This window comes from Sylvia atricapilla, chromosome Z, assembly GCF_009819655.1.
Source record: "Sylvia atricapilla isolate bSylAtr1 chromosome Z, bSylAtr1.pri, whole genome shotgun sequence".
Classification (NCBI taxonomy): Eukaryota; Metazoa; Chordata; class Aves; order Passeriformes; family Sylviidae; genus Sylvia; species Sylvia atricapilla.
The window spans coordinates 60,200,004-60,224,723 of NC_089174.1; the positions used below are offsets into that span (position 1 = coordinate 60,200,004).

Sequence of the window (24,720 nt, forward strand, 5' to 3'; positions counted from 1 at the left end):
TTTCTACCACAAGTTAATATACTGCATTGAGTATAAGACGAATGTTCATTTCATAAAAATTTTTAGTATGTTGAGTGAGACATACAGCCCCCACTGTACTACTGCTGCACTTGCTTTCTTGGACTGGCAGCTTGAGCTACAATTCCTAGGATTGATTCCCCAGTCCCTAGTGTTTCTCAGCGCCCAGTCTTTTAGGCATTAATTCCACAAGTCAGACATACATGGGGAAAGGCTTCAGGGAGAGTGGAAAAAAATAACACCCACAGACAGCAAGTAAATAATTAACCTAATTATTTTTCATAAAGAAATACACACATATGTAAGAATATACAGTGATAGAAAGCAGAAAACTCAAATGTCCAAGTGATCCTGTGAAAAAAAATTAATTTCTGCCAAAGAACTCTGTATTAAAAGTGAATTCAGAAAGTCTCTGCTAAGATTTAAGCATGCTGTTCAATATGGTAGTATTCTATTTGCAAAATTAAAATTCTGAAACGGCTGACAGTGTCAAAGAATGCTGCCTACATGTTATTAACATCCTCTGATCACCTCTATTCACAGAAACTTCTTAATAGAATCCTAGTATCTGAAAGACTTCAAATGTATTAATTTGAATATATATTATCTGTATTAGAAATGGCTACAGACTATCCAACTTGTGGAAACTGATATAAGTTGCAGATGAAATATAAAGCCTCTATTTTTTAACTTTTCACAACAGCGCTACCCTGTATCTTCTTTCTTTATTTTGTTTGCAGTTATTATTTTACTGGATCTAACTAAATTAAAATATAAACTAATCTACAACATTAACTAATATATACTAATATAAACACCCCTTGTAAAACAGTCAGAAATTACTGTACCAAGAGACTACATTATCGTCATCTCAGCCAGCATTATTTTTGCCAAAAAACACAGAGAGGAACTGAGTAAGTATGAATGCTGAATTACATTTATGCTAACTCCAGAATATGGACGAATTACTTTCATAAAGACAAATGTTGTCACTAGCATATTGTTATTGATTACTTCCCCAGTATCTGACACAAACAATCTTGAAAAAAATCAGAAAATCATCTGGCCATGCATATTTAACCCACACACCGTCATATGTCAGGCAACTTAATGAGGCTACAGTTTGCCAGTCTCCTTCACCAGTTCTTCAGTCTTTGTCTTGGATGTAAACATTCTGGTCACCCAAATGCTACTGTTTCTCTTTCGGTGCTCTTACAAAAGTCAGTTGATAAATTGGATTACAGTGAGAGACAGATGCATGAAAACAGTAATAATTCCAGTTCCAGCTAGGAAATACCAATTACTGTCATGTCCAATGAAACTCTTAATTACTTTCTTTAATCAGTAAGCAGAGGTGCTTAATGGTTACTGATTCTAAGAGAGCTCATACTTTCCTAACAAAATATTTCTTACCTATCAGAAGGATAATCATCATGCAAAGAGGAAAGACTTTATAGTTTACGATCTCCTGGCAGGATGTTTGTTGCTACTTTCACGTAAAATTAATACACCGAGAAGTTGGAAAAATACTGGACGAGATGGAAAATGTCTTGGTATTAGAAAAATCCTTGACTCAAAACGTCATCATATCTTCATCAAGCCAGATTATATCACACACAATCCATGCTTAAATAGGAAATTCACAGTATGTTTCAACCATAATGCTGGAAAAGCATCAGCAGGCAAAAAGAATATAATCTCTAATTTAAAAAAGAGCAACCTACTAAATATTTAATCTTTAATTACTTTACTAGATAAAACTTAATATTGATATCATCCTGTAAATTACCATAACATTTTTTGAAATATGCTCTGTCTAGCCCTCAAGGTATTCAAACATACTCATATATGATACAGATCATGGGTCTAAACTGTCTCTAATTTTCAGAAAGATGCTTAACAGCTAATTAAAGTATCATGCCTGGCAAAGCTGCAGCTCAGATAAAAACTCAGAGTATAGCTTTCTAAAACTAATGAGATAGAAGACACAAATCAATTACTTCAGGGTTGAAACAAGGAGGGAGATGTATTGATGAGATGTCAATTGAACTTACAGCAGTCAGCTCAACAATGCCTAACTTGCCAACTGGAAGTATAATATTGCTTAGTTACAAGAAAAAGAATCAATTAACAGGCATGCTGTCTCTCAAGTTAAGAAAATTTATCTGCAGCAATAAGAAACAGCTACTGTTAGCAAAATGTAATTGAGAGGGGAAAAAAATTGCAGGTAAACACTGAAGTATGTAGGGATGTTGCAATCAGGCCTATAGTCACAGACAAGGCATCAGCTCCAGATTACAACACTATCTAAGGGAGTGTAAGACCTAAACTCCAGGTCTGCCAACTGAGGAAATTCTGGAAAACAGCACCTGAAAATTTTGTGCTTTACAGAACTAAAATAGTACAGCAATACGAAAAATGAATGCATTTGTTTTCCATTTTGATTTACTTTTGATGCATATTTCCATAAGCTTCACAAGTTACATCTGCGAGAATAAAACAGCTTTATTCATCAACTTTGAGTGGCTGTATACATGATTGCTGGGTAAAGCAAATTTACTTTTTATATTTACCTCAGAGAAGGAAACCCCTAAGCTGGGTACGTTTCTTAGATTTTGTAGCCTGCCTGCACAAGGCAGTGACTCTCTAAATGCCTATTTATATATATCTGGTCTCATACAACCATAACATTAACATCAGAAAAAATGTACTAAATAGTCCATTCACCTTCATCACTAGTTGCCTGCTGTTTAACCAAAGTCATTGGAGATCTAGCTGGGGGTTTATGTAGTGGATGACGCCAACTCTTAGATACTTTCTTTCTTTCAGCTTCCTCTGACTGAAAGGAAAAAACATAACGAATTTAGTATGTAATTCTGCATAATTAATTACAACAAACATAAACACTCTTCTGTAAACAAGCACAGATATCAAGCCTGTAAATACAACCACAGTATACTTGAGCAACCTTTAATGTACCAATACAAAACTTCCCTCTAATTAAGAATATATATTTTAATTTTAAAAAGTGCAATCCTTATAATACACAAATCATTTCAGGTATAATTTAATGCAGGCCTTCCCAGCTTAGAAAGCATAAATCCTGTTTTGCTCATGTGATCTTTGAGAGGAAGATTAGCATCCTGCTGATTTTCTGCAAATTATTCTGCATACCTGTAGTACAATACAGCCACTAACTGTGGCTAGAAAAATGAAGCAGAAACCCACTGGCTTAGCTTGTGAAAGATTCCAAAATTACTTTAAGAATTTAAAAAAAAATCTGGAATTGAGATAAGAAATCAAGAGTCCTGATAATACGATTAACATGTTGAATTAGTACACGAAGAAATTCTTTCCTCCCTCAAACACCCCACATACATTTAGTTTGAAGTTATTCAAGCTTCAAGAACTAAGGCAAACACTTCACAGGCAGAATCTCAAAGAAAACAAGCTACTGATGGTGTCAGGAGGTTCAGGACCCAAAGACACTGGCAGAGGTGTGGGAAGGAGAGTTTCACACAATTCTTATGGACCACAGCATTCTGTGCCTCAAGATTCTGAATACAACCTAGCAGATTATATACATGCCCCTTCAAGTAAGTTATAAAACAACATTATATTTGCCATGGTAAGCAGAGGGTAGAAGATGTAGTCAAAGCACAGGACAGGTTTATGGTCTAAAACAGTTAGTAAAAAAAAAAAAAAGTAAAAAGTGTTATAAAATTGCATGTGTACAGTACGCTCCCTCACTTAAAAGAGAAAGAAAAAATATGCAGTAATACTACAGAAAATCGGAAACCTAATATATAAATATAATGTGGTGGAAAGCAACAGAAAAAGCTACAATTTCTAATTCAAATCTTAATTAAACACTGATATGTTCACACTGCTCCTTATTACGGAGGAAAGGCTGGAGCCAAGATTACTAAAACGTAGAACATTGAAACTAATTGTTAGCGCACAGTCTACATATGTGGAAGGGTCAGCCTGATTTTTAGTTTGGCTTCTAAAATACATTTCCCATGAAGTCTCAAAACTTGGCAGTGGATTTCCTGCCTTCTCTCTGCCAATTTGAGATTCAGCTCACCACTCAGAAAGCTATTGACAACCACCACAGCTTAATTTTTTATTTTGCATCCCAAAGTCAAAGCTGACCATGCACCGTAGCAGAATAGCAAGAGTGGAAAAAATGGCGATATGTTTGTAGGTGGCCCAAAGAGAAAACATTATTAAAGCCTACTATTTAAAAATTGAAAATATATTCCTTTTAATAGTGGGATCTTTTCCTTCATGCATTTCCTTTACATATTTTAGCTCATTTCCAAAATCCAAGAATAGTAAGTAGGTGAAACTCACAGCCCTGCTCATTTTGGCATGCAGTTAATATGGGAATATCTTTGAGAATAGTTGCTGACACTTTAGATTCACAAATATAAAGTGAAATTACTAGACATCTAAAATAACAGGCAAAAATATGTCAATAAGCAAACTCCAAAAACAGTCTGCTTTTGGATCAAAATTGCCACTCTTGCCTGAATACTTCAAAACACGTGAAAATTATCATCTGATTAAAATCATGCATATTCTTAAATGCTTCAATATGGATATCAGGTCTCATTAGAAAAATGCTCATTCATATTTCATTAAATCAAGAATATATTACTATTATGATGTAATTTGCTTCACATACACAAGATACTTCCATGCTGTCCTCTTCATCCTTCTTTACAATGGGCACTTCTCCACATTCCAAACTACTTCCAGAACTTTCTAGGTTGCTGATACCATCCACTGTCGAGACACTTTCCTTTCTATCTGGATTCTCTGCTTCAGAAGTTTCTCCCTCTGCTTTATGGTATGGTACGGATGAAACATATTGATTCTGAAATTTCGAACTTTCTTCTTTTCTACAACTATCAGAAGCAGGCTTGCTGGCCACAGAATCTTCAAGTGTAAAGCAAGAATGACTGGAATCTATCCTGCCCTCATCTTCCATTTTTGTTTTCTCTAGTACAGGAACACAGCTCAAAATTGAGTCTGAAGGGATGCTTCCTATAAATCAAGAATATGATTTGTTAATAAATCCCACTTTACATTACCATATTGAATTTCACAGCAATCTAAATTATTCAAATTCAAAGCATGGTTCCTCATTTAGAAATCATACAGAAAATGATTTGGTGGAAGGAGATACGCAAATGTGGAGCATAGGTTTTATCAAAGAATAAATTAAATGTAAATGGTTTGAGTTTAGAGTATGAAATATAGTTTAGATAATATAATCAGTATTTTGCATTTGAATTTTAGCAGGTCTTCATTTAATTCAAAATAATCAGTATTCATGTAGCTTCCTTTGTCTTTACTCATTTCGCCCATATGCACTTTGAGTCAATGAAAAAAAATATAAAATACTGGTATATTGAACCTTATACCTTGCATTTTATACCTATTATGCCTGTTTAAAAATGAAAATAGCCAAAGATAAATGGTCTATAATTACAATGACATATTTCAAATAGATACCAAGAATATTTTTCAAACAACAGCATCAGTCTAAAAATGAAAAGCAATTAGCGTAATTTTATTTTTTTTAAATTAGCATAATTGTATATTCTAGTGATACTGAAGAATTAAATTTTGTGGATTTTATTTTGCTGATGTTTGCATTGGAAGGATAGAACAGCAGGCTAGAGAAGTCATGCAAAAAATATATTCCTTAAGAACTCTGGCATACACTGCAGTGAATTCAGATTCAGCAGCACATCCATGGTATTAAAGAAAACAGTTTCTGTTAAGTCCTTTGCTATTCTCTCTTTACAAAGGTTATTTGAACTTGTTTTTTCTGAAAAACTTCCTTTTCAAGTCAAATGAATATAAAATTTAGTAACACCAAAGACAGTAGGAAAATGTAATCTCTGGACACAAACAGTACTGTTTCAACTGAGAATAATGGACATATTAGCCAGAGACAATGCAGAGCAAACTGTCTTCTTCAACATGAGTACTGGAGCTTCTATCATATCTAAAAACATTCATTTTCCTATAAAGGTCCAGGCACCACCCTTTAAGAGGACAAATGAGAGAGGGCAGCTCTCTACTCTTCTCTGCTTTTCCTTCCCTTGCCAATAAACACAGAATGGGTGCTAACTAAATAGTATCTTCTGTGGTCATGAACATTCCAAACCTCTATTAAAAGCTGTGGGAAGATGTAATGCAATCGCACCTTTAAAAAAAAAAAAAAAAAAAAAAAAAAAAACAGACCTGGAAATGCTTTGACAGAACACCAGATAATTTATGTACAGGAATTTCTAAACTTCCATATTGCAATATCCTGGTATCTTTATGTGAATCAATCATGGTGATTATCACCTCCAAATAAGCATTAACATAAGCATCAATATTCACAATTATTAAAATACTGTCTATATACAAATTGAAAGTGAATTTTCAGCAGCAATATAAAACAAAATAGGATCACTTCTAAACTTGAAGTTAAAACAGCAGTTCACCTTATGAACAGGAATAAGGAACTATATCAGAACTACAATGGACTGTGAAATAGAATAAAGTAAGTCCAGAACAGACCACATAAATTAGAATAAAAACAGTTGTGGAGGGGAAAAAAAAATTTTTGCCTTGACAGGACATTTACAGCTGTCAGACAGCTCCAAAGGAAATTAAAAAAACCTGGAGGCTCAAAATACAGCATTTTTGTGCACAGGTATAGAACATGTCTAATTTGCAGGTTCATCATGTAAATACATGTAGCATACTCACAAGCATATATGTTCTGTACTGTCTGAATAATGTTAAGACATTCTGTATCATTTACATATCAGAATGTTTTGCTATAACACATATATGTAACACTGAAGAAATATAATTTACAAAACCTCAGTCTTATTGCTCCTTTAAAAAACACTTAATTAAGAGAGTTCAGGTGGTATCACTCTCAATTCAGAATATTAACTTCAGTATTTTTTTTACCAAACATAAATCTTCTTTGCATAAGTAACTCTGTGTAAGTATTTTAATATGCTACTGTAGGATAATGCTTTAGTTTTAACATCCACTGATTTGTGGCATTAGAGCATAAACAACCTACAACTTACATGTGAAACATAATCAGGGCTTATCTCACCTGCAACCTTGACATGATCCAATACATGCTGATCCAGATGTGTTCTACTACTGTTTTCTTCTTCCCCAGAAGGCAATCCTGTGTTTACCACTCTCACTTTTTTTTCTGGTTTTTCACTGACCTTGAAGCCATCAATAGCCGTTTCAGGCACTATGATTTCTGCATCAGCTACCATAGCAGCTACTCTCTTGTGCTCTGGAGTTTTAAGCTTTTTAGATCGAGATCTGGTGTGCTGGAAGCTGTTATAGGAGATATTGCTGTCAGAGTAGAAAGTCTGTCTTGGATAAGATAAAACATCTACCAATATATGTCCCTTTCACCTGCTTAATGTGGTAAAAAAATGACAATTTTTCATCTTTTTGTGTTGAGATAGCGCTACAATTTATTAAGTGATAGATTAACAATTGATTGGATTCAACCTTCTGATCTTCTATCACCATTCCATGGCAAAGTTGTTAAACTCTAAAATTAAAATAGTCTTTAAGTAACTACTACTTAACTAGCACACAAACTAGCTTTTTAATAAATCATTATTTTGAACCCAAAAGAGAACTACCCTTACAAGAATTATGAAGAAAAAGCTCTCCCAGTAGCAGTAAAATCAGGTGGTATTTCCAAACCCTAGTGCTAATAAAACGCTAGTTTGAATATCCTCATAAAAGCTGATCTGTTTGGAATTTTTTTTAATAGTTGTAACAGAATCTGGAAAAGGTAAAAAATTATGATCACCAAATATTTTGAAAGGCTACAATATCAACCAATATACACAACTACCTTGTGTTTAAAAAAAATAAAGCTGAAATTAAAGATTGAGCATAAGTTTTTGCACTGTCAGAAGTATAAGGGAAAGCTTAAAGGAGGAGAAATGGCAAACCCATTAGAAATAGGTTCATCATATATATGCTCAGAATAAATATAATAGGAAATTAGTCCAATTTCAAATTCAACTGTGTAACTAAGAGGAGTATTGAATGTCATCATACTGCAGGTTTCAAATTAGAGATAAAAGCACTACTATCACAGGTGAATTTTACAAAGTTTTAAGTGAGTTTTACATAGGTCTTGCACCTTAGATTCTACACATCTCCAGAAAACATTCTGCTACCCATTATATTTAATCTGTGCCTAGAAGTGTGTATCTTTCAATGCACTTTACAAAACAGCAATTTCCAGAAAATTTGCCAAAGTATGAAACAACCATCAGTTCACATTGTAAATAACAGAAAGTATTATTACTTTTTTATTTACATGCAATCATTAGATGTTATATAGCAGCAATGGATTTCAGCCATAAAAGTAAGAGGTAAGCTCTCCCTGTCACTATATTAATGAAGATTTCCATAGATGGTATTTTTTATTTTCATTTTGCTGGAACTTGTATTATTCCCATAATCAAAATGGTAATTTCAACCAACACATTACACTAGAAACAAAGTTGAATAAATATTTTATCCTCCTGTGCAATGCCTGAACAAAAGCTGACTCAAGATTTAAACAGCACTGGAATTGTGTTTATTAGCTTCACAAGGTGCATGAATCAGCCCATGTGTTCCTGTGATAAAACTTTCAATGCAGTTATTAAAAAGTCTCTGTTTTTACTCAGAACCAGCTATCCATAAGGGTACTACTAAATGAATCACTGCTGGTCCAAGTGGTAATTTGCATTTAGACTGTACAATAGATGAAGGGAAATCTACTACAAGGGAAAATGGCACTCACCTAGTTAAGCAACGAAATTACTCTCTATGAGTCCAGGTTAGCGTACTAACAAATAGGCTGTTCAGCTGCTTCACTGGTTGTCTTCAAGAAGTGATTCTACCTCACAAACTACAGTTACCCAGAACAAACTCAGTATAATATTTGCAGTAACAATGTTCCACTACAGTGCCACTCGGTCCTTTACTTTACAGGTTGACATTCATATTTTTTCTCAAGAAATACACTAACTTACAAAGAAAATGAGGAAGTTTGGTTTAAGACCAAATTTTAAAAGCCACTACACTGTAAAATCATTTGAAGAAAGAAAAAGATCTTAAAAAGATCAGTATTAGCTTCAACTCAAAAAACTCCACTAAAATACCAAGGTAACAACAGAACTGCCCACCTCTGGCTAAAAATTAAGTAGATCTTTGTTAGATAATGAAGAAGAAAATCTATAAAGATCCTGTTGAGTAAGACAGGAAAGCAGAATTGTACAAAAAATGTTTGTGAAATGCAAACAAAAACAATAATGCATCTCAAGAATGGATATAAAACTGCTTTAATAGGTCAAAGCTTTATAGCTTCAGTGACAAGCTGAGAAACTTTATTTTCCTAAATTTCTTAGTGGTGTTAGCACTACCAGCTGAGATTCTGCCACTGACCTGTGGTAGACAAAGACAGGTTTTGGCTGCAGCACTGTGACTGTGACAAATAGGCAGTGGTACCTCGTTAAAGTTAAATGCAGTGAGGGCTAAGACCATTACTAGAGACTTGGAACAGTTGGTGGGATTCCATTACAGCTTTATGATAGGTTTTTCCTGTTTAACCTCCTTTTCAGCTCTTAGGAGTCTTCTCCTTTGTTTTTTGGTTGCTGTGATCTCTAGAAACAATGGCAACCATCCACACCTTGAAAATTATACAGGAGTAACCTTTACTAAAGACAGATTTTAAGTGCAACAGTTGAATGCATTTTGATGTTCTCCATAATCACTAACTTTTTTAGGTACACAAAAAGCTTTTAAGTTAAATTTTCATAGTCACTCTGAAAAAAGACTGGCTTGTGCCCAGGTTCATCTTACTACAGAAAACAGAAAATCCCTTTTTGTCTAAAGGAAACGAATTTAAAAAAAAAACATGTGACATAACAGTTGAAAGTTAAAATCCATGCAGCCATTTCCTTCCTTCTAGTCCCTCCAGTGAGAGAGAGACACAGAGAGAGAGAGAAAAGACAGAGATTATGGATTGAAATAACAATTCACTGGAAACAGCAATGAAATAAGAAAACTAACAGTAATAGCAACAATACTAATAACAACAGTTTATATAAGCAGGTGACTACACACAAAATGATCATTGAGTCCAATAAACCCAGCGCCATGAGGCTTTCTGAGACAAAAGGACACCATGGTCCCCAGGCCCTTGACACACACCATACCCCCCTTCCATCTCAGAAATGAGAATCCCTTACTTCTGTCTCCCAGCCGTGATGTGTGTCGTAGAGAACAAGGTAGGCACAATCATGCACCTCCAAGCCCCATCCCCTCACTGCTATTATAAGAAAATAAAATCTGTTGTGGCCAAAACTAAGACATCAGAGGAAGTGTCCAAAATGAAACAGAGATGACACTGGCATCATTAAAGACAGTTAAACAGATGGTAAAGAAACATAAATACCTCTTGGGAAAGTTCCGTACTTTTCTTCTTCTCTGTAGCCAGATCTTTACTTCAGGTGTTGATTCAGGAGTTGGTTTTGTATGATCAATCGTATATAAATCCTTTCCCTGTTTCCACAGCTGGTATCTGTCTGGTTGGAACTTCCTTACAAAGACATCCATAGATATTGACACCATGTCTCTCCTACAAGTGCACTGCAAGACAAGAAAGGAATTTTTAAGTGACAAGTACTGGAATATGCCACAGTTTGGAGTTTAAAAATCCCAGAACAAAAGTCTCAGATGTAAAAACCAACTCTACTTTAATCAGTATTTTCTTTTTTCACTTTTCCTCAATTTTCAAGAGGAAAGGATTATTGAAGAGAAAACACTATCTGAACAAATGTGTAACACTAGGATTCCCAAAAGTACTTATGGACATTCCACTGTTTCATTAACTCCTACAGGTTAAGAACAAAAAGAAACTATAGCATTCTTTCTGCTCCATTAGCAGGTTTTGATAATTTTACCTTTCCACGTTGAATCCAGAGACTGCACATATCTTGAGTGCCATCAGAATTTTACTTTTACAAAAAAAATCAAGCAGTATCTTGTTGATCCAAAGGTCTTTAAAGGCATTTACAGTCCCAGCACTTAACTCTTGAAAACATAAATACATACAAGTACTGCATGAAGTTACAGTTTTGCCCATTTTTTTCTACAAAGAGTAAAAAGGAAGCAAGGAAGACAAGTATTATGTCTTGAGGTCTGGAGGGTGTACTATATCCATATAATCAAATCCACTGTACAGTGCAGACCCTAAAATCTCACGTAATACTCTCCTCATATACTTTAATCTCATCTCTGACTTTACATCCCCAAAGAATTTTTTGCATTGTTTTTCTTATGCATCTGAGTAGAATATTTTAGCCTTATTTGAATAGAATCTTAATGGTCATGAAAATGCAAAGGAGCATGCACTTGAAATACTGTAGATGCTGAGCCAATTTTCAGACTAAAGCCATTATACCCAGTAGTCAAAAATATTTGACAGTATTTTTAAATTTTAAATACTTACATTAAGTATTACAATACATCTATGGTATATAAACTACTATAGTGGGTTAATCCTGGCTGACTGCCAGGTGTCCATCAACTTGCTCTCCCATTTCCCCTCCTCAGCAGGACAGGGGTAGCAAATAAGATGGGAAATGACACAGGTCCAGAAAAGGACAGACAGATCACTAACCAACTACCACCTTTGGCTTCTCTTGAGGAAATTATATTAATTTAATGTCAATTAATAAGAGATTATGACAGTGATAAAAGAGAACAAAACTAAAACCTGCTAACTAAATCCATTTTGCAGGCTTTACTCCACCCATGACTGGTGTTTGCACGGATGTTTCTTTCAGATTTTTCTCACTCCTTTCTCTAAGAGCTGCTGCAGAAGGACTTTTATTCTTTCTAAATTTGCTCTCACATGAATGCCACGGGAGTTGCTGCCAGGCTCAGCTTTGGGGAGCAGCAGATTCATTTTGGAGTCAGCTGAATTTGGCTCTGTTCAGAGTGTGGACTGCTGTCCTGGTTCTGGTGTATATATATACCCAGTATATCTGTTCTGGTATAATCACTGCTAAAGCAACTCTACACTACCAAAACCTTGCATAAAAACTTTTTTTTTATTTTTTGAATTGAAAGCAAATTGATTGGCTAAAACATAGTATAACATGAAAAAACTTTGAAAGAACTTTACTATAGTTAAATAATGCTGTTGAAGCGTGAAAGTCAGACAGCACTTTCTTTCAGCTAGAAAGAGATGTATAGAAAAATCTGGTAAATGCATGGCGTGGGTTTATGGTTTACTACAGCTAATTTTATTCCATTTTTTTTAAACAAGCTTAAACACACAAAGGATTAAATGCAACTTTCCTACTAGCTAGGTTTCTGCACACTAAATGCAAATTTCTTTATCTACTGTTTCCATCTATAATTTCTAGTTCATTGTTTTTCCTCTTGAAATTCGTAAGATACACAATGAAAAAGCATCTGAGATGTGTGAAAAATGCCAGCTCTCCTTTCAGTATGTCAACATTGATATGCTGCATATTCACAACACTGCCATCTAATGGAGGATGAAATGGAACAAAGGAAAAAAATTCAAGACAGAAATTGTAATTTTATGCAGCTGCCTTTAATTACAGTTTTTATCCAAAATATCATCTGAATGCTCCTTTTTCAAACAACATGCATATACACACTTTTACACGCACTGTAAAAAACTCAAAATATATTTGAAATAGTATGCTCAATTCAGAGAGTTCTTGACTGGACACAATGAGCAGTAAAAAAAAGCAATGAAGACATTTCTGTATACTGGAAAAGTGCATAGAAATCCACAGCAGTATTTTTGACTTTTGAAATTGAAATTTGTAAAATAAAGATGAGCAACGGTGGATTTTCTCTCCCTTTAATGCACACAATCTTTTCACATTTGAGTGCTGTTGCGACAGAATAAGAAATGATGGTTAAAACCAAAATTTTGCTGTCAAACACCAAGAATTCCAGTGCCTTGACAGAAAATATTTACCTAAGCAAGCACTGAAGCATTAAGGAAGAAAATATATCAGGAAATAAAATGTATTCTACGCTGGAACGATGATGAAGTATTAAAAGACTCAAATCACTTCTAAATGGGACACAATTTCTGTCTTTCAGTAATCTTTAATCAGTTTCCATCTCATTTTAATAGAAATACTGCAAAAAAATTAACAAATCCAAGCAGGTATTAGAAAAACAGCAGATTTATTTTTAAGTTTTCAAACTTTTAAATTATACTTTTGAGTAAAAGGTAACGGTGTAACATCATGCTCAACAGTATCACTGCCCAAAAAAACATAAGACAGGTTTCTAGGCACTGAAGAGTGGAAATACTAATTATTGTATCAGATGACAGATACATTCTGAAAATAATTTCTGCTCATCTTTCCTCTAACGATTTAAAAAAAAAAAAAATCACAAACACAAAACTGTTGCTTTGATATATAATCTGAAGGATCTTTCATTCTCCTTGGTGGTGGTGGTGGTGGTGATGGTTTTCACTGTTTTTAATTAATTTCTCATTTGACTGGCTTGCAGCTGGGAGTTTATGTCACTTCCTGCTACTAACTTGAAAAAGTGACTGAAAGATTCCCTCTAAAACAAAATGTGATTCTATTGAAGAAGGCCCCTGGGGAAAAAAACAAATGGACATTTTCCTATCTAGTAAAGTGTTCGGTGATAATTTTTTTAACCTTTTTTTTTTAACTTGTAATATTTTTAAAGTAAATGCAAAATCAATGCAATTGGACCACCATATAAAAGGCAGCTGATGCTGCCATACATAAATGCCACAACCTTTGGACTGGGAACAATTATTTACTATATACAATAGAATTAGTTTGACACATTCTTCAATTAAAGACTAGTATGACAATCAGAATATTTAAGAGAATTAAACTCCTTTACAATTCTTACTATTAACATCATGAATTATACCATTACTACAATTATTATTTATCTGCCATATATATATATATATATATACGGCTTGAAGGTAAGCAATTCAACTAAAATTTATTAGTAAGGGCAAACCTTTACAGAATGAATTGGAAGAAAAGTTTAGCAACTTTAACTAATTGGCAGAAATATATGTGAGATATATTTGTGATATAAGAAAATCACCTAGGAGAGACATACGTAGTCAAAATAATTTTTTCAAACACTATGCTATTTGTGAACAGAAAAGAGAATAATTACCTTATAGTTTAAAAAAAATTTTTTTTCCATTTTGTACTCTCATTCAGGAAAATATAAAGGAATATACAAGCTTCTAGACTTACATATTAAGTTAAACACACACATAAGCACATTCTAAAAAATATATGATGTACATACGAAGAGTTGTTATAAAACATTTTTTATATCATTAGGAAGGAAGTGATTTAAGGGTTTTTCTGGCTTTTCAGAATTAATATTTAATATTAATATTTAATGACAAAACCTCTCTCATCAAATGAATCATGGGATTTTTAAAAAAACTAACATAAAAATATCTGCATAAAAACATTTGCTACAATAGAAAGCAAATAGATGGTTTATTATTTGACTAATAGTAGAGGAGTAGTATTTCTCAGAACCACAGTTTTAAGCATGGAAATCTGTGTCCAGTCTCAAGTATTTGTGATTTGCAGTCTTATCTTTTAGTTCAACGAAGTTTACCTCTGATGAATCTTTTAAGATACAAACTGAAGTTTTTGTTCAAAAAAGCACCTTCTCCACCAAAACATTAGCTGTTATACTACTTAGTATGTTAAAATATTTAACACACTAAGCTTGAAACACCTAAAAGATTTTGAACATTTTGTACTAAGTATTGGATTCTGGTAATTAAAATGTGACTTTCACTGTATCTGAAATCAATTTTATTTAAAAGTCTTCCAAAGTTTCAATTTGAAGAGTAGTAGTACTTCAGCAGGTTATTTTTCTTCCTTCATTCACATAATCATTTCAGAAAGCAAGTATTACCTAATTCACATTGCAACCGCACAACGTAGGTAAACTACATACCTATGAAACATCATATGGAGGCTAACAGTCCCAGTAAACCATGGAAAATTCTCTTCTTTGTAAAGAGAGAACAGATTTTTACAAAACTGTTACAAAAGCTACAAATTAACAGGATGAGGCAAGCATTAGGCTGGTAACCTTCTGAACATTATATAAGTCTCAATCTACAAAGCATCCCCTAAAATCATTTAATCAAGGTATTTTTCAGTGATACTCCTTTCTAACTGCTTATAATTACTAAAGCTTTCTTCAGAGAACAGTGGCAATGATGTATTTATTGGAGACAAACTTTTTAAATAATTTAGATTCTTCCTACCAGCTTCAACTATACACAATAAATTATTTCATGCACTTCATCCCACTTGTGCAATACTTTCAATGAAGCATGTCCAAACAACGTAAAAATGCATTTTGATAAAAAACATTTTAAAGGTGCTGTGACTGCAACTGCTTCCTGTGGACTGACTGTAGAAATGCTTGATAGGTACTGTTTGCTAGGAGTACAGGATTTAACAAATCCTGGTAACAGTAACTGTCTTTTGCTACGGAATCAGAGTGTGATGTATTTTCTCATGAACCTTCTGGCAACTTGTAAGCAGTGTTGCAGAAAGCTTTGGTAGCAGTTAGCCATCTGTATAAGCATTGAGAAAGCAAGCTTTCCTTTGGTAAATGATATACAGCATGCTACATTATATGTAAGCGTAAAATACATTAGAAATAGCAATTAAGAAAAAAAGCCACATATTTTGTAAGGCACTGTTAAATATTGAACTCTTTAAAAAGTATTGCACACTGCTTGCTTATGCATATATATTATTATACAAATAATGCATTTAATAGGAATGCTTTTTTCTCTAATATATAAAAAGGACCTTTACTATTATCAAATATAAAAAAGGAATTCACAAAAGACCCAAGTACTGCAATTCCAGGAAATTGCATTATGCTTAGCTCACTAATACAGCAAAGAGAGAGCTGTAACACATTGTAGGGTAAGAAAACAATATAACACAACACCTAGTAAGGCAACCTTCCTTCTCTATTCTCACGAATCAAAAGAAAATCAATAGGATATCAATTTTGAAATTCCATTCTAAATGTACCACCTGGGTAAAATCTCAAATTAGAACTCAACATATTGCAGATTAAAGGGTACACACTTGGTATTAGTACATGGGCTGAGGAATAGGAAATTTTCTTTTATTTTGGATAGCTATTAATCAGTTTTAAAAAAATGTTACTCCATTGGATTATTTAAGGCCATTTTCTGACACAATTAGTATGCGTCTCACAACTAACATCTCCAGTTAGTGTGATACAGCAAGTGAAATTATTGTCAAGACTTTCAGAAGCCTTTTTTAAACTCAGGTTTGGGTTTAACAATAACTGAAAATTCGTGGCAATATAACCATATGAGTACATGGAATCTTTTTTCTGCCAACTTGGAGCTTTTAGAGAGCTCCAAGTCTAGTTGCCACGAGTGAAAACTACTACTGCATCTACGGATGGTAAAAATGACAGGCTGATCATGTTGAAAATTAAATACTATTGTTGAAATACTATTAAATACTACTGTTGAAAATTAATACTATTACTGTATAAACCTCAGAACTTCTGGACATTCCTCACTGCTATGTCCTAAATACAGCACAGAAAATGGAGCAGTGACTTCTCCCCATATTAATAAAGTAACAAATTACTTTCTGAAGTTCAGAAAATATTTTTTCTAAGTATTTTGAGATGTTCTAAAATTTCATTTTACATTTTTTCTCAGGTTTCACCTTTCAGCAGCTAGTTCATTGTATTAATGGATGCTAAAGTCAGCCAATTAGTATTATCAATAGCAAATTACAATACATAATGACTTCTGTATGGGGGAAGGAGAAGAATGTAACGAAATTCCAATTAGAAAGAAAAGTTCTGGCCAAATCTCATGTGAAGAATGTAAAACTCCATCATACATTAAGTTTCTCTAAAGGACATGACAAATTCTTGCAAAAGCATGGCTGATTTTTTTCAAGACTAAGATACCCAGAATTCTCATGGGTGAGAATTCTCATGATGCCCATTATCACTTATGTGTATCTCGTAGCTTCTCTAAATGCTAAGTGAAACAGCAAGGATGAATTAACCAGTGGTCTTTATATATCAATAATTGCATTGCTTCAACTGGTAAGCATTATTCATAACTGAAAATTCACAAACGATAAGGCTACAAAAATTAAGACTAAACAGATCTATCCTAAACTCTCAATCTACTGATTTTTTTTTTCCAAAATGACCCTTCCATCAAGTTCAAGGCACCTCATTTGTACTTCTGCGCAGCAAAGTAGAACAATATTTAGAAAACCTATATACCTTCCAAGAAATAATGAAAAAATGTGCAGTGTAATGCAACTCCCTTCCAGAAATTTCAGAATGCTTTGCAAATGCTTCTGTTTCCTCCTTGTAACACAGAAGAAGAAACTAGATCAAAGAAAGGCTTATTTATTATGGTCAAAAGGCAAGCCACAGTCATTGGAACTGACATTGGAATATATTCAATTTTCAGTTTCCTGCTCCAGACTTAAGTTCTGATTTCTAAACTGAAAAGAGAAAAAGATAATAATTTTCCTGTTCCTATATTTTTTTCCCAATACTCTCGTACTATTCAAATTCCGTTACAGCGCAAGAAAAAGAAGAGCAGAAAAACATTAGTAAGAGAAATACATGGGGTCCTCCCATGTATTTAAAAAGGTAATAAAACATCACAAATTTTCAATAATTTGCAGCTATTTGTGTAGCTATTTATTACCCCTTTAACAAAATATGGAAAGGAATGAAGCTAACTATGTAATGTTCTACCAAACATTAAGTTCTCTTTAAATCTAAAGTAAGCAAAGAAGCATTGTGATATTAAAAAAAAAAAAACCCAAACAACAAAAGTTAAATAAAACAACAACAAAACACATCCCCTCTCCACCCCAGGCCCCAAAATCCCATGTCTCCAACCCTCAAGAAAAGTGAAGAAGAGGCAAACCTGCCAGGAACAAGGCAAAGAAAAAGCAGCCATTTTGGAGGAATGAGTTCAAACCAAGAATTTCTGTCAGCGTTAAGTGACAGAAACCATGCAGCTGTGAACAGCGCTGTGTTGAAGCTGTTTTAATTCATTGGGAAGAGATGATTTCTAAGAAGGATTGTCAAAGTTTGAGGTAGCAGAGGAAGAGAAAGTACCACAAAATGTCAGTAAGATAGGAACTGCAGAATTCTCTAAAATTTTTTCCTCTAATTAATAAAATCTGCTTATAAACCTCATTTTTCCAGTGAAGACACTGACACGCTCTTGCTAGAAGGCATCTTGCAGGCCTATGAACTAAACTCCTCAAATCTTCCAATCGAGGTACTGAAGTGGCAAGTTGAGCACAAAAACAGTAAGAACATTTAGGAATTAAATCTACTTACAACAAAACTATAATGGCTACTATTTTGGAACACTAGGTTCAACTATTAAAGTCACTCAAATGTGTAACTTGCAAAAACAGGTATCGGAGAAGTGAAACCAGAGCATTATGTATTTCACCTACTACAAAGAAAAGAGAGTAACCAAATCAAACAAAAATTCATTGGCTGAAGTATGCATTCAAAATGAGTGAAACTATCCTTAGACATTTTTGGAAGAAATGGAGTATGTTTGTTGACTAAAGCTCTCAAACAAAAAAACAGACTCACTGATGGGAAGCAAAGTCCCTTTTAGCAAGCCCTGGGTTATCAACGAACACATCATTGTCACTAAAGATCCTAGAGAAACATCCGCCAACAGTTATGGAAAATTGAACTCATTCCTAGAAAATATGAGTTTCCAACAAATATGATTGACAAAAAAGAAAAGCTCAGTGTAAACAGAGATTGCGTTCAATTTAAACTCTAATGAAAAAAAATTACAGACCATTCACAGCAACAGAATTTTGTTTCACTCAAGCAAAGAATGAAACAAAGGAAACATTATATTAACAATGAAGGCTGTTTCCTTCCCTCTTTTTTGTCAAATCCCTTTCTTTTTTTTTTTGAAATCACTTTTTTTTAATCGCTCACCCTGACTTCCTATTATGAAGCTTTCATGATAATGTTTTTAAATCATCCTGAATATTATTAACTGCTGTTGTGTTGCATGCTACCTGGAGTCCTATAATCTTTAACATTAAATCTTTATTGCAAAAGATATGTTTTGGTTTTAAATGAGCTGCTTTAATGTAAATTTATGCAGGACTCAGGACACAACCTTTATAAACAATTAGTTAGTAGGTTAAAATTGCCTTGTCACAAATAGGATTTACATTTAGATGGACATATTGTCACTCTTCTTAACACCAAATGCAAAACTTTCTCAGTGAAGAGTTTTACCCATCAAAATACTGCATTTTCAATATGTATATATTTATATATCTATACTTATCTATACAAAATATACTAGAGAGCAATGACATACTAGTGCAATTGCTTTGTTTCACCTGCAGAGAATATGAACTGAATCCAAACTCCTTCACCATTCTGCTTTTCTGAAAAATGAAAATTAGGTTCTATGTTCTTTTTTTTCTTTCCTCTGGTCTCCCTTGCAGGAAAAGACAGGTCTTCCCCCTTTATTGTACCTTTTAATAGACTTTTCACTTATGTCTTTCAGAACAACTGTTTTCTTTAAACAATTTTATCTAAACGGCTGGAGAAAAGGGCCAACAGGAACCTCACGTGGGTTAACAAAAGGAGATTCCAAATGCTGCACCTGGGGAGGAATAACCTCACCAACCACCAGCGGCTCGACCAGAAAGGCCCAGGAGGAACGCAGGCCAGCGGTCCTAGGCTGCCAGGGTCACTGGGAGGACACAGAGGGGTCCTGCCCTCTCCCCTGCCCCATGAGGCCACACCTGGAGTGCTGTACCCAGCTCTGGACTCTACAGCCCATGGAAGACGAGGAGTTACTGGGGAGAGCCCAGGAAAGGGCTACAAACACGGTGAAGGAACTGGAGTGTCTCCTGTGAGGGAAAGCTGAGGAGCTGGCACAGTTCACCCTGATGAACAGCCACCGGCACCAGACTCACCACAGGACGTGACAAACTGCGGTATTTAAGGCCACCAACATCCGACACACCGTGGAGCAGGGTCTTTGCCCTCAGGGCTGTTTGGTGTGCTCACAAGGCAACAGCCGGGTGCCACACGCTCCTGTACTCACACGCTTGGCCCAGTGTGCAGCCTTCAGCAGGACCCAAGCCCTGCACTGGCAGTGCCCCACAGCACCTGAGGGCTCCCAGCCACCTCCTTCTTCCGACCGCCTCATGCAGGTACTCAGTGCCAGCTGAGTCCCACTGGCTGGGCGGGAGCAGTATGGAAGGGAGATTTCTCCTGGAATGGGAGTCAGCGTCCCTGGGGGGGAACGGAGAGGAAAGCACGTGCAGCTGAGGGGCTGCTCCGTCACTTTCCAGGAAGGTCTCTTTTTCCTGCAAAGGAGACCCTTCGGGAGGCCTCCGGCTCCCCTCTCTGCAAACGCTCTGCGGCCTTCTCTACTGCCCGGTTCGTGGCACCAGAGAAGCTCCAGCACTCGGCCCGTCTCTCGGCAGCACATGGCGCGCGGTGCCCGTGAGGCACTGCAGGAGAGCGGCTATGCCACGCCGGCCCGTACGAGCGGGGGGCAGTGGGAGGCAGCGGCAGCCGGGCTGTGCCCCATCTGCCTGGGGGACGTGGACAACGCGGCCCACGTGGACACCTGCCTGCACACCTTCTGCTTCGGCTGCATCCGGCAGTGGGCCGCCGTGCGCGCCGCCTGCCCGCTCTGCAGGCAGCGCTTCGGCCGCATCCTGCACACGGTCAGGGCGGACGACGACTACGAGGAATACGCGGTCGGCCCGTCCGGCTGCCAGCAGAGCGCCGCGGCCGGGCTGAGGGTGGGCGGCACATCCCCGCGCTACCGGCTGCGCCCGCGGCCCCGCCGCGAGCCCGCTGCCAGGAGGAGCAGGGGCTGGCCGGCAGGGGACCGAGGGAGAGCTGCGAGGACCTCCGGCACCTCTGCCCGATAGGCTGCAGGGGAGCGCTCGGCCGGCCCTGCCGACGGACCTGCCATCCGGCACCCGCCGGGGCCGCGGCCTATGGCCCTCAGACACTTGAAATGGACATCCAGAGGCCTTCCGGAGCACGCGTCTCTCAAAAACGCTTGGTATATTGCATGTAAATACGCTAATTAGGGGGAGGTGTTATTTTATCTCTGTCTTTTTCATTACTATTATTATTTATCATAATAGTATTGTTAGTTTTTAAATTATTAAAGTGTTCTTATCTCAACCCAAAAAGTTTATTCTTTTCTTTCCAGTACTCCCGAGTGGGAAGGGGTGGCAAGTGGCTGCACGGAGCTTAGTTGCTGGCTGCGGTTCTCCAGCTGGAAGAACCCCAGTTTTCATTGTGCTGGCTTTGTGGACGCTGAACAAAGATCCAGAAGCTTTTTCTAGAGCATGATGCTCTCAAAACCGAAGAAAGACACTTCAGGCAATGCTTTCTAACAGTACCTTGCTAGTGTACGAAGACAAAAGGGGAGAATGTGTGAAACATGCTGTGAACTTCCTCATACAAAGAGCCCCTTTCACTTGAAGTCCCCAAGCCTTCCCTCTCCAAGTGCCAGAACATCACTGCCCAAGCTCTCTGGCCATCAGCCAGGATGCCTGATCTGAAGCAAAGCCAGGTCCATGGACACAGGGCATGCTGACAACCCTCTCCCTCCTGTTGCTTACACACCCAAATGAATTTGGTCATCCCCCTGGCACAGCACTCTGAGCCTTCCTCTGACGCTTCTGTACAGCAGCAGCCCAACTCCTCCGGCCCCAAACCCCACTGCCATGGCTGCAATGCAGGAGTCAGGCTTCACAAAAGATACTGCTGGATACCATCTGCTGACCCGCACACACCTTGGCTTGGTGTTTCTTGGAGAGAAAAGCTCTAAACTCCAAGCATCCCAGGACTTTGGGAGCCATCCAAGAAGCAGACTGGCATGTAAGCAAAGCATATCTGTGCTACGGGCCAAAACATGGGCTTCCCACCCCTCTCTGCCTTTGAGTGTTACTGGGCCCATCCCAGACCCCCACTTTCAATCCTTTCCCCAGATACACCAACACCAGACTTGAACATTTCCACAAGTTCCACAACAATCCCCTCTTGCAGTGCTGGGGCAGCCCCACAGACTCTTATCCCACATCCCCAGCACTGCTGGCAGAGTTCCCACAGCCAGTGAGGCTCCTGCACTGAATTCCTTTGGGATCCACCTCCACTTGGCAGGGAAGGGCCTGAAGGGCCTAGGAACATGAACATGTAAATGGTGGTGTACCCTGTGGCCAAAAGGCAAAGAGGCTTCTGGGGGCCCCTTGGAGTGCTGTCAGCAGGATTGGGAGGAATTCCAACCGCTCCCTTGGTGGGTGAGGCCACACCTAGAGTGCTGTGCCCAGCTCTGGAATCTCCTGCCCAGGAGAGAGGATGAGGAACTACTGGAGAGAGACCAGGGAAAGGCCAAACATGCTAGAGGAACTGAAGTTTGTCTCCTTTGAGGAAAAGCTGAGAGAGCTGCAATGGTTCAGCCTAGAGAAGAGAAGGTGCATGGGGATCATCACTGTTTCTAAACACCAAATGCAGTGAGTAAGGAAGAGGGAGCTTGACTCCTCTTCATGCAGCCCGGAATGGGAGACAATGAATACATAGAGAAATGCACTGGATATTCCATTTAAGCATGAGATGAAACTTCTTCACTGTTGACAGTGGACTTGGACTGGGCCCTTTTGGCCACCTGGGCACACTGCTGGCTCCTGTTCAGCTGCTGTCCCCAGTATCCCCAGGTCCCTTTCTGCCTGAGCACTGTCCAGCCACACTGTCCCCAGCCTATAACACTGCAGGGGGTTATTGTGGCCAAAGTGCAGGACTTGGCACTTGGACTGATGTAACTTCATCTTACTGGACTCTGCCATCCATCCAACTGTTCAGGTCTCTCTGCAGAGCCCTCCTACCTTCCAACATATGGACACACACTCCCAGCTTAGTGTCATCTGCAAATTTACTAATGAAAGATTCAATATCCTCATCCATGTCATCAATAAAAAGAAATTAAGATCCTTACATAAGATGATGACCATCATTCCTCTTAAGTCAGATAATTTACCATGCCCTAAGATTGGGAAGAAAAAACATTACTTCACTGTGTGTTACTGCACTTAAGTTTTCAAGAGAACAGTAAAAATGAAACACACTAATTCTGCAGTAATATCAGATAAACCCATTTAACTCATTTATATATTCATCAGCCTATAAAAGATAATAACAGGCAGAACAAACTAAGTATCAGCAAGTGTTACAATAGGTAAGAATGCATATGAAACTGGTAGAAAGGAGATGAATGTGGGGCACGCAGGCTCATCATTACATAAGAAACTGAAAACCATTTACTAGACTACCAGAGTTCCTTGCCACGTTTTTGGTGTAATTTATTTTATTAAACCAGTCTGTAACAGGAATTGTCTCAAACCCTTACTCTTTGTCTTATTAGTGTAGCTAATGTCTTCAAACACCAGTATAACTTGGAATAAAAGCAATTGCTTGCCATTAACCAATTCAGAGGTAGGCTAGATGGTGAAATTACTGATCCAAGAAGTATCTTGCAGCATCAAACACTGCAGTGACAATATAAAGTATGTGCTTTTGGAAGAAATAGGAAAAAACAAACCAAACCTTTTCTGATTTTATTCTGAGATTCATGCTGATCTGCATTAGATAGGACTAATACAGAACAGGAAAGAAATACAGAATGGGAAATAAAGGAAATGCAGAACAAAAGATGTTCAGTATTGGAAAGCATTACTGCCCTACAGCATGAGACACAAAGATAATGTTAGAACCAAACCTGTGTTAATCTATGTAAAAGAAGAGATGACAACATACATCCATGGTCTTTTTCTCCCACTGGATCCTCCAGCCATTCTCCAAAGCTGGAAAGGTAGTATGACCATGTGTGGTTGCAAACTACAGAACTATCATCACTTCCTTGGCTAGGTGACTGCACCACTAACATGTTTATACCAGCTTATAAACATTACGACCTCCACAACTCCTTGGCATTAGGAGGTGAGGAACACATGTTCAGTGAGTTCTGTCCTCATCAGTAAACAGTTAGGAATCACTGTCGACATGTCAAGTGTTCTTAAACTAAAACCTCTTTCACTATGCTTTAGTATTTTTAAATCAGCATACACTTAAATTGTCTGGCAAAAACTTTTATAACACTTTCCTCATGGGTAGGGCAAAAGGCTGTATAAATGGAGACAGAAGGTTACAGACTTTCCTAGAAAGAGTTAAAATGCAGTGAGGATTTGCCAAAAATGCTGATTTTATGTAGCATGTAGATTCAAAAGGCATCACACTTATGACAAAGTTATGATAACTTTGCTCTTACTGAACAATATGCTTAGTTTTAGCTCTTTTCCTTTTTTATTAACCAGAACACAACAAAGAATATGTGTCATTTTATCATTATTCCTTTTTGGCGGCTGTAAAAGATAAAAGGATCGTTTGAGATCTATATGCCTTCTTTCAATTATTACTTTC

At 37.0% G+C, this 24,720-nt stretch overlaps 1 protein-coding gene across 1 annotated transcript in view; it reads right to left on the minus strand.

Annotated features, from left to right (window-relative positions):
• The window catches only part of KDM4C (lysine demethylase 4C), a 246,651-nt gene that overhangs the window by 110,966 nt on the left and 110,965 nt on the right, over nt 1-24,720 (minus strand). The window contains exons 9-12 of the mRNA XM_066339406.1: nt 10,535-10,728; nt 7,160-7,398; nt 4,709-5,070; nt 2,746-2,857 (exon numbers count right to left, since the gene is read on the minus strand). Coding sequence (XP_066195503.1) covers nt 2,746-2,857; nt 4,709-5,070; nt 7,160-7,398; nt 10,535-10,728 — 907 coding nt within the window. The remainder of the gene's footprint in view (nt 1-2,745; nt 2,858-4,708; nt 5,071-7,159; nt 7,399-10,534; nt 10,729-24,720) is intronic.